This window comes from Carassius carassius, chromosome 44 (genome assembly GCF_963082965.1).
Source record: "Carassius carassius chromosome 44, fCarCar2.1, whole genome shotgun sequence".
Lineage (NCBI taxonomy): Eukaryota > Metazoa > Chordata > Actinopteri > Cypriniformes > Cyprinidae > Carassius > Carassius carassius.
In genome coordinates this window covers 9,208,956-9,222,988 of record NC_081798.1, presented here as the reverse complement: position 1 = coordinate 9,222,988, position 14,033 = coordinate 9,208,956, and the positions used below count along the sequence as shown (strand labels likewise).

Sequence of the window (14,033 nt, the reverse complement as noted above, 5' to 3'; positions counted from 1 at the left end):
CGGTTCTTTTGAACAACTTGATTCAAAGATTTAAAAAATTGTTTTATTATGCTTTTCCACTTTTTCAACTTAAGTTGGTCTGTAATTTTACTGTTTGAGCATAAACTATCTGCAAATTTACAAAGCTCAAAGTCTATTTCGAGAGGAGTGGTTATAATCGTCTGGGTTTAAATCACGCTCAAATTGATTTGATATCGACGCAGTATTTACACTGTAGCTCACGTAGGCATGACATTTCCCGACCAAGCGCTGAGTATAGCCAATCACAACAAACACACTGGCCCAGCTAACCAATCACAGCACATTTTGTATTTCAGAAGGCTGGACTTAATTTGATCAAGTCGTTCATGCCAGACTGGGAGAGAGGTGTTGTAATAATATAAATTATGTTAAAAATAATGTTTTTCAAAAAACCTAGTCTGTTCTAGTAACCCCCACCCCCCCAAAAAAAGATTATTAACATTTTAATAAGTTCGATAATTATAATGCCAACTCTATTTGATGCAACCAATGTTTAGCTATTAAACATTACAAATCTTACTGGTCTGAAAAATACAGTATTTCTATTAAAAAATAATAATAGGCAAAAAGTGCACAGATGTACCTTCTCTTTCCAACAAGATTCTGAATTGTTCATCAAATGGAGACTGGCACTTTCTCATTAGGCCACGGCAGAGGATCTGTGAATTGCAGTGGTGCTACACAACTGATAACTGATCTGAGGATGTTTTTGGCAGCTTCACATGAGATTCATTCTTCAATCAGATAGTGGTGGCCTGGGATCTGAAGTTTGAGTTCTTTGCATGAGATTTCATCTTACATCACTCATAAGAGCATCTCATTCCCCACAACGATATGCCGTTTTAGTGTGACAGGACTTTCATCATTACTGTCTTCTTCTCCTCAAACTGATAAGAGCTGGTGTCGACCACAGTGCAGATGTGTTTGTTTATCCATGAGCTGTTTGCTAGGGTATGACCGTACAGACAGAGCGCTTGCCGATCAGACCCCAGGTGACGTCATCCCAGAGAGACTGTCGTCATGCTTTAATGCTACTGATAAAAATTTACACATTCTCTCATCAAGACAATCAGTTCTGTGCAATGCAAAGTCTTAGTCTAAAGTATAAAGAAATAGTTCACCCATAAAAGAAAATTTGCTGAAAATGTCCTCACTCTTAGGCCATCCAAGATCTAGTTGAGTTCGTTTCATCATCAGATTTGGGGAAATGTAGCATTACATCACTTGCTTACCATGGATCATCTGCAGTGAATGGATGCCGTCAGAATGAGAGTCCAAATAGCTCAATATTCATCACAATAATCCACAAGTAATCCACACCTGTCCATCAATTATCATCTTGTGAGGTTAAAAGCAGTGTGTTTGTAAAAAAAAAAAAACATCCATCAAGGAGCTTTAATTTAAAACGGTTGTAAACTCATCTACATATTTAGCTGCACTGTTATAGGGCAAAAGCAGCAATAATTTGAAAAGGAATCAAACAAGTTGAGTGTTTCTTTTCTGATTCCATTGATATTGGACATGTACTAGCTGTTTCCTCCATCTTTATTCCAAAATATGTTTCATACATTTGTTGGCAGTGTGCATCATATAATATTATATAATGTGTTTTGGTGTCTCAGCAAATCCTTTAAATTATATTGTTAAATAACTTAGCCTAATATTTCTGCTGTTGAAACGCTTCTGTGTCACATTAAACCTCTTTGACTGGAAAAGCTGTATTTTTTCTTTTAACAGTAATTTTAACGGTTGATGTGTTAGCGAATTGTTCAGACGATTTGGTGAACCGGTTCAAAGGATTTATTCACAAATCAGACACTGTTAGACTAAACACTTGCTGAGAAGCATAGTTAGATCCTGTTTTATTAATGGCCTAAATCATTTGCAAACGACACGTAGGCACTGTATTGGATAGGAAATGAGCGCTTTTGTAATTTCTATCAAATAAGCCGTTGAGCTGCATGCAGTCGGATCTTTTTAAAGGGAGAGAAGGTAGAAAGTAATGAGCCATTATGGGACTGCGGGGTGCTGGTGCCTTTTATTAACATATGAAAGGTTTCGCCTTGAAAAGGAGACTGTCTAACAGTAAATGCTTACGCTCCAGTCACGGAAAATAGAGAAATATTCTTTGATTTGAACACAGAATAACTTGATACTGCGGTATTTTTTCTTGTTTCAAAAGGTAAGAGCCTAATTCCTAGTCATATAACATTTTAGTTAACCATACGGATACAGTTGTATCTTGTTCCCCTTTTCACACGTTTCATATTTGGTTAGTAAAACAGGTTTCGAGGCATCCTGCGTTGACGTTAGTCACTAGGCTATGTCTTGCGTTTTCTGTAACGAAAGTAAAAATAGATTTCCGTCGCACATTATTGGATATACAGCCTGTGAAAGTTTCTGTACTACGAATATGATTCGAATATTCAATGAGGTAAGCACTGAAGCAGGTTATGATTGGTTGGCTGTTGGCTGTCGCGTCATAATCTGAAACCCCCTCAATCCCCATTGAGGGGAGGGGTAGCCAATCCAACGCTCCCCATTGCCTCCTTTTCATTTCCTAAAAGCTTCTATGTGACAAGATCAGTGTCGGGCTAGTTACTCAAAGAATGTAATAGCCTATATTACTCATTACTAGTTACTCCTTTCAAAAGTAATATTGTTACTTTACTTATTAATTTATGGCAAAAGTAATTAGTTACACTAATAGTTACATTATCTACACAACCGTTATCTCAGATCATTATTTAGATTTGTGCAAACTTCATATAGCCAAAATTGTAAATTCTACTTCTTGTTACAAGTATGGTAGAACCATCACTTCTACCACAAAAGATTGCTTTTTAAGTTATCTACCTGATGTATCCAAATTCCTTAGCATATCCAAAACCTCAGAACAACTTGATGATGTAACAAAAACTATGGACTCTCTCTTTTCTAGCACTTTAAATACAGTTGCTCCTTTACGCTTAAGGAAGGTTAAGGAAAACAGTTTGACACCATGGTATAATGAGCATACTCGCACCCTAGACAGAGCAGCCCGAAAACTAGAGGTATTTCGTATTGCTTGGCGGGAAAGTAACCTATCTTACAGAAAAGCATTAAAAACTGCTAGATCCGAATACTTTTCTTCTCTTTTAGAAGAAAACAAACATAACCCCAGGTATTTATTCAATACAGTGGCTAAATTAACGAAAAATAAAGCCTCAACAAGTGTTGACATTTCCCAATGAACTACTTTACCTCTAAAATCGATACTATTAGATATAAAATTGCAACCATTCAGCCGTCAGCTACAGTATCGCATCAGACAGGGCACTATAGACCCCCTGAGGAACAGTTCCACTCATTCTCTACTATAGGAGAGGAAAAATTGTATAAACTTGTTAAATCATCTAAACCAACATGTATGTTAGACCCTATACCATCTCAGCTAAAAGAGGTGCTTCCAGAAGTCATAGATCCTCTTCTGACTATTATAAATTTCTCATTGTCATTAGGATATGTCCCCAAAACCTTCAGACTGGCTGTTATTAAGCCTCTCATCAAAAAACCACAACTTGACCCCAAAGAACTAGTTAATTATAGACCAATCTCGAATCTCCCTTTTCTGTCCAAGATACTAGAAAAGGTGGTATCCTCACAATTATATTCCTTCTTAGAGAAAAATGGTATATGTGAGGATTTCCAGTCAGGATTTAGACCGTATCATAGTACTGAGACTGCTCTCCTTAGAGTTACAAATGATCTGCTCTTATCATCTGATTGTGGGTGTATCTCTCTATTAGTTTTATTGGATCTTAGTGCTGCGTTTGACACAATTGACCACAACATTCTTTTGCATAGACTTGAACACTTTGTTGGCATTAATGGAAGTGCATTAGCATGGTTTAAATCGTACTTATATGAACGCTATCAGCTCGTAGCAGTGAATGAAGATGTATCATATCGATCACAAGTGCAGTATGGAGTACCTCAAGGCTCAGTACTAGGGCCGCTACTCTTCACGCTTTATATGTTATCCTTGGGAGATCTCATCAGGGAACATGGTGTTAGCTCACTGTTATGCTGATGATACTCAGCTCTATATTTCTTCGCGGCCCGGTGAAACACACCAATTTGAAAAACTAATGGAATGCATAGTCGATATAAAAAACTGGATGACAAGTAATTTCTTACTGCTAAATTCTGAAAAAACAGAGGTGTTAATTATAGGACCTAAAAACTCTGCTTGTAATAACCTAGAACACTGTCTAAGACTTGATGGTTGCTCTGTCAATTCTTCGTCATCAGTTAGGAACCTAGGTGTGCTATTTGATCGCAATCTTTCATTAGAAAACCACGTTTCTAGCATTTGTAAAACTGCATTTTTCCATCTCAAAAAAATATCTAAATTACGGCCTATGCTCTCAATGTCAAATGCAGAAATGTTAATCCATGCATTTATGACCTCAAGGTTAGATTATTGTAATGCTTTATTGGGTGGTTGTTCTGCACGCTTAGTAAAAAACTACAGCTAGTCCAAAATGCAGCAGCAAGAGTTCTTACTAGAACCAGGAAGTATGACCATATTAGCCCGGTCCTGTCAACACTGCACTGGCTCCCTATCAAACATCGTATAGATTTTAAAATATTGCTTATAACTTATAAAGCCCTGAATGGTTTAGCACCTCAGTATTTGAATGAGCTCCTTTTACATTATAATCCTCTACGTCCGCTACGTTCTCAAAACTCAGGCAATTTGATAATACCTAGAGTATCAAAATCAACTGCGGGCGGCGGATCCTTTTCCTATTTGGCGCCTAAACTCTGGAATAACCTACCTAACATTGTTTGGGAGGCATACACACTCTTGCAGTTTAAATCTCTAAGACCCATCTCTTTAACCTGGCTTACACATGACATACTAATATGCTTTTAATATCCAAATCCGTTAAAGGATTTTTAGGCTGCATTAAATATGTAAACCGGAACCGGGAACACTTCCCATAACACCCTATCTACTTGCTACATTATTTGAAGAATGGCATCTATGCTAATATTTGTCTGTTTTGTCTCTTGTTCCGAGGTCACCGTAGCCACCATATCCAGTCTGTATCCAGATCAGAGGGTCACTGCAGTCACCCGGATCCAGTACATATCCAGACCAGATGGTGGATCAGCACCTAGAAAGGACCTCTACTGCCCTGAAAGACAGCGGAGACCAGGACAACTAGAGCCCCAGATACAGATCCCCTGTAAAGACCTTGTCTCAGAGGAGCACCATTACAAGACCACAGGAAACTGATGATTCTTCTGCACAATCTGACTTTGCTGCAGCCTGGAATTGAACTACTGGTTTCGTCTGGTCAGAGGAGAACTGGCCCCCCAACTGAGCCTGGTTTCTCCCAAGGTTTTTTTCTCCATTCTGTCAACGATGGAGTTTCGGTTCCTTGCCGCTGTCGCCTCTGGCTTGCTTAGTTGGGGTCAATTCATCTACAGCGATATCGTTGACTTGATTGCAAATAAATGCACAGACACTATTAAATAGATCAGAGATGACATCACTGAATTCAAAGATGAACTGCCTTTAAGTGTCATTTTGCATTATTGACACTGTTTTCCTAATGAATGTTGTTCAGTTGCTTTGACGCAATGTATTTTGTTTAAAGCGCTATATAAATAAAGGTGACTTGACTTGACTTGCATTACTTTTTTCTTCATGGCCCACAGAAGTTGTAACTGTGTATTGTCCACATAAAATGCTTCTAGTATGTTACTAACAACATATTTCTGTCTCATAATTTGACCAAAATCCACACTGGATCACAGTCAGAAGTTATTACAAACACTCAATAGTGATTGATAGTGATAATCAATTAGAAGTGTTGTATTAATCTCATTAATTGTCATGTAGCTTGAAGCTAATTGCAATTTTCCATTACCCATATACAATTATATTTCATTATGTATTTTATCAAATCACATAAGTTTGCAAAAAACGGTTTAATTTTCCAAAAAGATTTTTTAATTATAGTAATAAGCTATAATGTAGGCTACCACATGCTGATAAGAGGGATGTGGGTGGGATGTAATGCCATAGTAAAGTAAAGCCACGTTTACATGCACAATTTTTGGTTCAATTGGACTAAATTCATTCCGATTGATTAATCTGATTGTAGTGTTTACATGAACACTAAATAAAGGGATCAGGTTGATGTGCGCATTTATATGTCACAAGCTTCAAATCGCTACCGTTTTTTTTTTTTTTACATGTGTTTCTCACTTTTTGCACATAATAACCACTCTCCTATACAGTTTCTTTATTTGGTTTTAACAACACAATTAATATTTATCCATTTATCCATTTATGGATTTTGCCTACTTTCAGTTTCCTCGATAAATCCCATCGAGTGTTTACATGCACTCTCAGTATTAGAAGAGGAATAAACCACCCTCTTCAATCTGACCAAAATTGAATTTCAATCGAGCTCAGTCTGATCAATTAAGGTGTTAACATGAGAGCTTTTCAGCCCACTTGAGCCGTCAATCCAATTACAAATGGATTATCTGGTTGCATGTAAATAAAAAAAAAATCAATATAATGCAATATTTCTATCATCTGAATGTAAGGTTTTCCATATTCCAAGCTTGCCTGCTGCGCTGGGGACATCACATGCATGTGCGGGTCATGAAAATTATCAAAATAAATCTAGGAATTATTTGATTGTTGGATTTTAAATCAGTGGAGTTGAGGCATTAAAAATAACAAAAGTAGGTAAGCTATTTTATGGATGGTAACTGTAATATTATTACTGAAATCTAATTAGTAATTAGTTACACTTCTAGTTACTGTAAAAAGCAATATAGTAGATAAGTAACTTGTTACTACCCAACACTGGACAAGACAGAGAACTAAATTTTTTTAAGATGTCGACCCAAAAAACGAGCGTTTAAGTACACAAAAGTAGAACACAACCTGTCATTTTATTCTGAGAACTGCGCCCACTGGATGGAAATGTAATTGCGTCAGGAACCATTCATAATTTTTTTACCATGTCAAAGGATTACTTCACCACCCTATGTGAAACTGAGAGGTGGAGATCTATTGAGAAACTAAATTTTAGTAGTGCCCCTTACCTTCCTTTTGTTTGAATGGCCCAATGTGAAATACCCTGTCATCTACAACTATTTGTTTTTCTTGGGGTTGACAGCTTATAAAAAATAGTTCTGTTTTTTTTTTTTTTTTTTTTAAGCTTGTTTACTTTACACATTATCACATAGCAGCTTTTAGACATGTTTTGTGTTTTGTTATAAGTCAGAAGTGACAAAGAGGCAGCTTCCCGCAACACAAAGTCAATGGAGAGCATTGGAAATTTCTACTCTTTTACTAGATCCGGGTCCAGTGGATCCGAACATCCTGTATGCAATATAAATGTGTGTGTGTGTGTGTGTGTGGGGGGGGGGGGGGGGGGGGGGCTAATGTATATAATAATAGTATTAATAATTATATATTGAAAATTGCTAAACATGTTTACGGTTGTTACTTGCAAAGAACACAAAATGCATTAAAAAACCTACAGCTAGGTGTCAGCAGCGAGCTGTGAGGTTTCTTCTTTAGTGTTTTGTAGTAGTTTGACAAAATGATCAAAATAAAAATATAAACTAATTTTAAAAACAAGTTTTTCGCTTATACAAATGTATAAACAGAAGATCTAAGTTAGGGTTGTCTTACTAACTTTACAAAGTAATATTTTTTCACAACTAACTTGCAAGGTAATGTGGGGCCCAAATGAGGCAATTCATGTATTCAGTCTGTATTGTAGAAAAAATAACTTGTACTAAAAACATAATGTAGCCTACATTTAAAATCACATTAGATATTTTTATCAAAGGAGTAACAGTTCGGTGTAAGTGAGATTAACAGTTCTGAGTAATTGAGAAAGAATTGTACAGTACTTTTTCCTAAAGTGCTTTGTGGTTTCCCCTGAGAGGAAAAAACAAACATTTACTTTGCAAGTAACTGAACTCATTTATAGTTCTTTTGATCTACATGTCTCTAATCAAAGCATGCAGTAAACCTGTATTGAATTCTACTATGATAATTCACAGATTAGCCACATAGATTCTGGCAGCAAAGCATACAAAGGTCATGCAGTGACATTAAATTTAAAATTTTATTTTCCCAAACAGGCTCCAAAGATAGTCTGATAACTGCTGTGTGTGTTTGGTCCTGGTATTTCCTACATTATGGGGAACAAATGTCTAATACACACACACACACACACAAATTTATAACTTCTAACTTTTTGTGTGAACGAGCAGTATAAACTAATAAATGCTACTGAGCTGTTTTGCCAGCACAGCAAGTAAACAGAACTTGTGATCACCCAAACCTTGTCAACATTTATGAAAATGTGGTTCCTGAGTGGAGTACATTTTTGTGTTTCTGTGGACAAAATTAATGCCTTTATCTAGATTTAGGCCACAAAGCATCATGTGACTGAACTGGTGCAAGAAACTTAACAAATGTTTTCTTATTTCCTATTATCTTATCTAGATGACTATTTCCCACATATTATACACAGAGCTGTGTAAAATGTTGAAAAACTAACCGCTGAGATAAAGTAATCATTTGTAATATGATTACTAAAATAAAATAATATATATTATTAGCCTTTTGGAAATGTTTTAAGTTTGCAGTTTTCAATTACAGAAAACAGTGAGCGTGTTTTTGTTCATCCTAATTTGCAAGCATTAAAAAAAGTTCTTATCTCATATTGTATGTCAGCTTTTCAGTTAGGCCTACTAAGATATTCTCTTCAAATTTGTATAAAAAAAAATGTGAGAAGATTCACAATCAAACCGAGAGTAGCTTATCGCCGTGCTAACTGCAAGACGGGAAAGACGCTCATGAGAATGTTTGTGAAATAACATTCTCACTGGGGTTCTTATGTCAACTTACACTGTGGTTGGTGAGGGCAGTAAAACATGAACATAAAAGTAAAGCATAGGTCATAACCTATTTTTTCTTAGAAAATGTGCCGGGGTAAGGTGGCAACTGTTTTTGTTGACGGCAAATAAAGCAAGTAAGTCAAGATAATGAAGCCAGGTCAATTAATTATTTTTAGCTGAACTGAGGCTGGACAACATGTTTATTAGAATGTTTTTGTTTCAATTGATTTTTTAATTTTGAAAAGGAAGCAAAAAATTACCGATCTGAAAAATACATCAATCAACCCGTACAGGATTTGGTTTTATGTCAATATGATTTGTATTCAATTTTTTTGTATGCTGTTGGAATGTACAGCTTTAGCGATAATGGCAACCTTTTTGTAACTTCTGATGATTTATTTCAAAACTAGGTGCCATACCTAAAAGAAAACAATGAACCACTGAACTTCCAGAAACATCCCACTCAGTCGCTGAAATGAATCACTGAGGCTGGCACTTACCTCTTTAAATGACTTGGTAACTCACATTTCCTTTTTAACGTTCGAATTTGTTTTTAAATACCATTATACTTTATTTATGTAATTATTTATTTTGCTGTGGAAGACAACACACAGCAACGGAAATACCTTTTTGTAGCTGGTAGCTTTTCTTCCACCAACAGTTTTTTTTGCCAGCCTTTCTTCACACCGTTTCAGAAACAGTAATTTTTTCGAAGATGAAAACTGTTGACCTAAGTTTGCCTTTTGAGTGGTGCACACAAGGACCATTTGGTTTCAAAACTTGCTGTGTGATTCATTTTGAAGAGGAACTGTGATGCCATGCCACAAAGTGTGAACGATTGAACTCTCAATTCTCACAGCAGCCCACTCAAGTTTCTCATGAGAACATTTATCTAGAATAAAATGAAACCTTTGTTCTAAAGCCATTTGCCATCCTCAGTTGTTCAGTGATTGTAGCTATGATGACTGATCAGTACCATGATTTTGAAATGGGACGTTAAATCCTAAAACACTCCGAAGAACGGTAGGTGATTTTGCTGTATAATGAGAGATAAAGGCTAGTAAAATGTTTCTATTTGAATTTAAGAATTTGCATATACAACGATTGAAGTTTTTTGTTTATGCTACAATATTCTTAATAAAATTGAAAGAGACTTTAATAACTAAGAAATTTTATTACATTGCATACATATACAAGCAAATAGAAGAAAGAAACCATTTATTTAAAAGTTGTATCTAGAAATAGTAGAAACTAAATAAATTGTTAATATTTTTTATGCAGGAAATTAAAAACACAAATGTAGACGATTGCAGAAAAAGTTATATAAAATAAATGCAAAAATATATGTATTATTTAATTGCTTTGCATACATAGACTTAACTTAAAAATAAATCCATTTATTTTAAAGCTGCATATAGGAAGAGTTTAAACATAATAAATTGTGAATATTTACGATTGTCACTAAGTTGCAATACTGTCACCTCATGATGTTAGGATGTCAATTATTACTGTGTGAAAATACCTAAATTAATCTTGTATACTAAGTGATGTTCACCCATACATAATCTATTGTATGTAGGAAATTAAATATTTAAATGTATAGAACATTACTAAAAAAAAAGTAAAATAAATGCAATATTCATATTAAATGCTCTGGCTAATTAATTAATATCTCATTTTAGCAAATGCATAAAACAAAAGATCCTAACATCTACTTTATTTGATAATTTCAACGATGAAGAAAGAGAGGATTCTGAAAACAGCAAACTGAAAAACAGTTTTCAGTCCTTCTGAGAAAGAGAGAAAAGCCGCCCGCGGGTTGATGTATTCCCAGAATAGGTCTCAGATGTCCCGTTCGAGAGAGAATTCGAAGAGATGTAGCTCTGGTGGACCTCTCCTTGACCCAGACAGCTCAGACACAATTTCGAAGCTCTGCGCCTGAAATGCTGATCCAAAAAGAAGTAGATGGCTGGATTTACACAACTGTTGAGAAATGCCAGGCAGCAGGACAGCATTAGACCATTAACTACAACCGCCATTGTTTCCCCGCTAAGATCTCCCGTGCTCATCAGTAAGGTGATCTGCATGGTCTTGAACAAATTGAAAGGTAGCCAAGAGATCAGGAAAGCCGCAATTATGGCAAACACGATCTTGAGCGAATGTCTGCGTCTGGCTTCTGCACGTGAGTTTGTGGCCATATGAGAGTGACGCCGCAGGTTAATCAAAATTGATCCATAACAGAGGCAGAGAATCAGTACAGGAAGCAGGAAGGTTAGAAATATGGTCAGGAGATTCATGCCTTGGACAAAAGAGGATTTCGAATCCTCTGAACACAACATATCGCCTGTCAGCCGACGGTACAACAATGATGGGATTCCCAAGAAGAAAGAAATGATCCACACGACACAACAGGTGATCTGCGCACAGTTGCTGCTTCGCAGAAACTGAGAGTCCATGAGGCGCACGACAGCCAGGTATCGGTCTATACTCATACACGTGAGGAAGAAGATGTTGGAAAAGCGGTTGACCGCAATTATGAAGCTGCTGATCTTGCACAAGGTCTCGCCGAAGGGCCACTCCTCAAATCTGGCTGCAATCGCCCACAGTGGCAATGTGAAGACAAACACAAGGTCGGCTAATGCCAGGTTTATCACGAAGGTGTCCACCAGACGTCCATTCTTTTTTCGCCGCTGTCCGATGACCACAATGACGAACAGGTTCCCCAAGAAGCCAGTGATGAACATGATGAGGTACAGCACAGGAATGTAGACATTGGACATGGGCATCAATACGGAATTGTTCTCGACAGTGATGTAGTAGTCGTAGTCATCTGTGGAATTCTTTGAAAAATCATGAGTATAGGCCTCACTTGTGGAGCTCATTGTAACATCAGAGTATGCCATCTCTATGCTGCTTGCCATCTGTGCACGAGTGATGGGCAAAGTAGAGAAAACGTAGCCTGTCACATGCTTAGAAACCACAAGCTGCAATAACAGTCTCTCTCTCTCTCTCTCTCTCTCTCTCTCTCTCTGTTTCCTTAAAACTTTTAAATAAATCACAAAGAGGCGCATTTTTTTTAAACTTATGGTTCTGAAATGATAATTACTGAGTTTACTGAGAGTTATTTACACCATGTCAATATAGATAATTAGAGGGACTTGCCTTATTGTTAATTGGGTCATGACTGTAGTTACTTTTTTAAAAAGCAGTTTTTCTTCAACAATTGATGTGAGAATCTTAACACAAATGTTTGTCATGAGATCTTTTGTCATGGCAATAAAGAATGTTTAAGCAGTTTTCTCATGTACGCACAATCACTTCCTCTTAGGAAGACGCTCAGAGTAATCAAAAGTTGCAAAAAGAAGTGAGAAAAATGATGTACCACTAGGTTGGTGAGATTTATTTTAGTAATTTAGCCGTGCAACAACCTGAAGAAAAAGAGTGTGTGAGGTGCAGAGCTTATTTGAGAAGTCTTCTGAGTTGCTGTGGTTTCCTGGTGTTCACAGGGCTACCGCACATTTTTCAACAGTTAATGAACTTTTTTCCTCTAACAAATATAAGAACCAGATAGGACATGAATGTTTGATACAGGACTACTTTATAGCTTTCCGTTGCAAAAATAAAATAAAATGGCCATGTAGGGGTACGGTAATAGGCAGGGCCGTAGCTGGGGTTTGCGGGGCCCTGGTGAAGGCTGTACCAGTGGGCCCTGTTTGAAATTGTTTAATTTGTATGTTCGTTCATTTTTATTTATTTGTGCTATTTAAACAATGTTTATGTTTTTTCCAAGTTTGGTCAAGTAGGTGTCTAGGTACAGAAACTGAATAATTAAATGTAAAATAGCACTGGATACTCTTCAATGTAAAATGAAATATACAATCAAACCAAAATTTATTCAGACACCTTCAACATTTCTCACATTATTACAGTTTTATTTGCTATTGCTTCTAAAATGGTTATAAAATATGACAAGAACTTAGAGTTAAACTCTGTCAGAACAAATTTGTCTTGATAATGTCATAACTTTGATAGGAATGTATTTAATGCATTACAATCAACCAAAACTACAGACAACTGTTTTTATGACAATATTTACACAACTATCAATAATTTGTTGACCAATTACCAAGCAATGCAGGTGCCGTTTTTAAGGTATAATTTTTGGTTCCAATTTTATATATATATAACATTTTTATCAATTTCACTAGTATTTCACTGTATGAAGATTCTTTGGGTATAATATGTCACAGTTCGCTTAATTTTGCTATAGCCTACTCACTTACATAAATGTATCATAGTGTCCTGTACCTACTAGTAATATATATATATATATATATATATATATATATATATATATATATATATATATATATATATATATATATATAAAATTATATCTGGTGTCTGAATAATTTTTGGTTTGACTGTGCATAAATTCTTGTTAAAACTACAAAGTAATTCAGTCAAGAGGAGTGAGTGATTTTCTTTCATTTTCTTGGAATAACATTACAACAGCTAGTAGCTAAATTAGGCGGGGTCACTTTAAGAGACAATGAACACATCCAAAATAATTTTTTTACTTTCACTTAAGAAATAACTGGCAGATATTTCGAGCATACTTTCCAAGGCGGGTATTTTTACATATTTTGTATGTATTTGTCTGTCACGTTCGGTGATACAGGAAACCACGGAGATAGAACCAATTGCAGGTAAGTCTTTATTAAAGGGTTAATCCAAAAGAATAACAGTCCAGACAGGGTCGAAACCAAAACATCCATCCAAACATTAACAGAACAAGAAGACAAGGCAAGGGCAAGACAGATTGACGGACATGAATTCACAACGACTCCGTGACACATACTAAGACAGACCAGGTTAAATACACAAGGAGAGACAAACGCTAATGGGAAATTGGCAGAGTGAGATAATTGATAACTAGTGACAGCTGGGTGCACTGATTAGGCAGGGATGTGAGGAATGTGACTAATGAAGTGACAGACACCGTGGGGAAAGGAGGACATCTAGTGGAAACCCAGGGAACACAACCCAGACACTGTGACACTACCCCCCCTCTACGG

The 14,033-nt window shown here is 36.3% G+C and overlaps 1 protein-coding gene across 1 annotated transcript; it reads right to left on the bottom strand.

Moving 5' to 3' along the window:
• Nucleotides 1-10,196: 10,196 nt before the first annotated feature.
• On the bottom strand, nt 10,197-11,897 carry LOC132126455 (probable G-protein coupled receptor 25). The gene has a single exon (XM_059537704.1). The coding sequence runs from the start codon at nt 11,874-11,876 to the stop codon at nt 10,737-10,739; it is 1,140 nt and encodes a 379-aa protein (XP_059393687.1). The 5' UTR covers nt 11,877-11,897; the 3' UTR covers nt 10,197-10,736.
• Between the last annotated feature and the right edge of the window lie 2,136 nt (nt 11,898-14,033).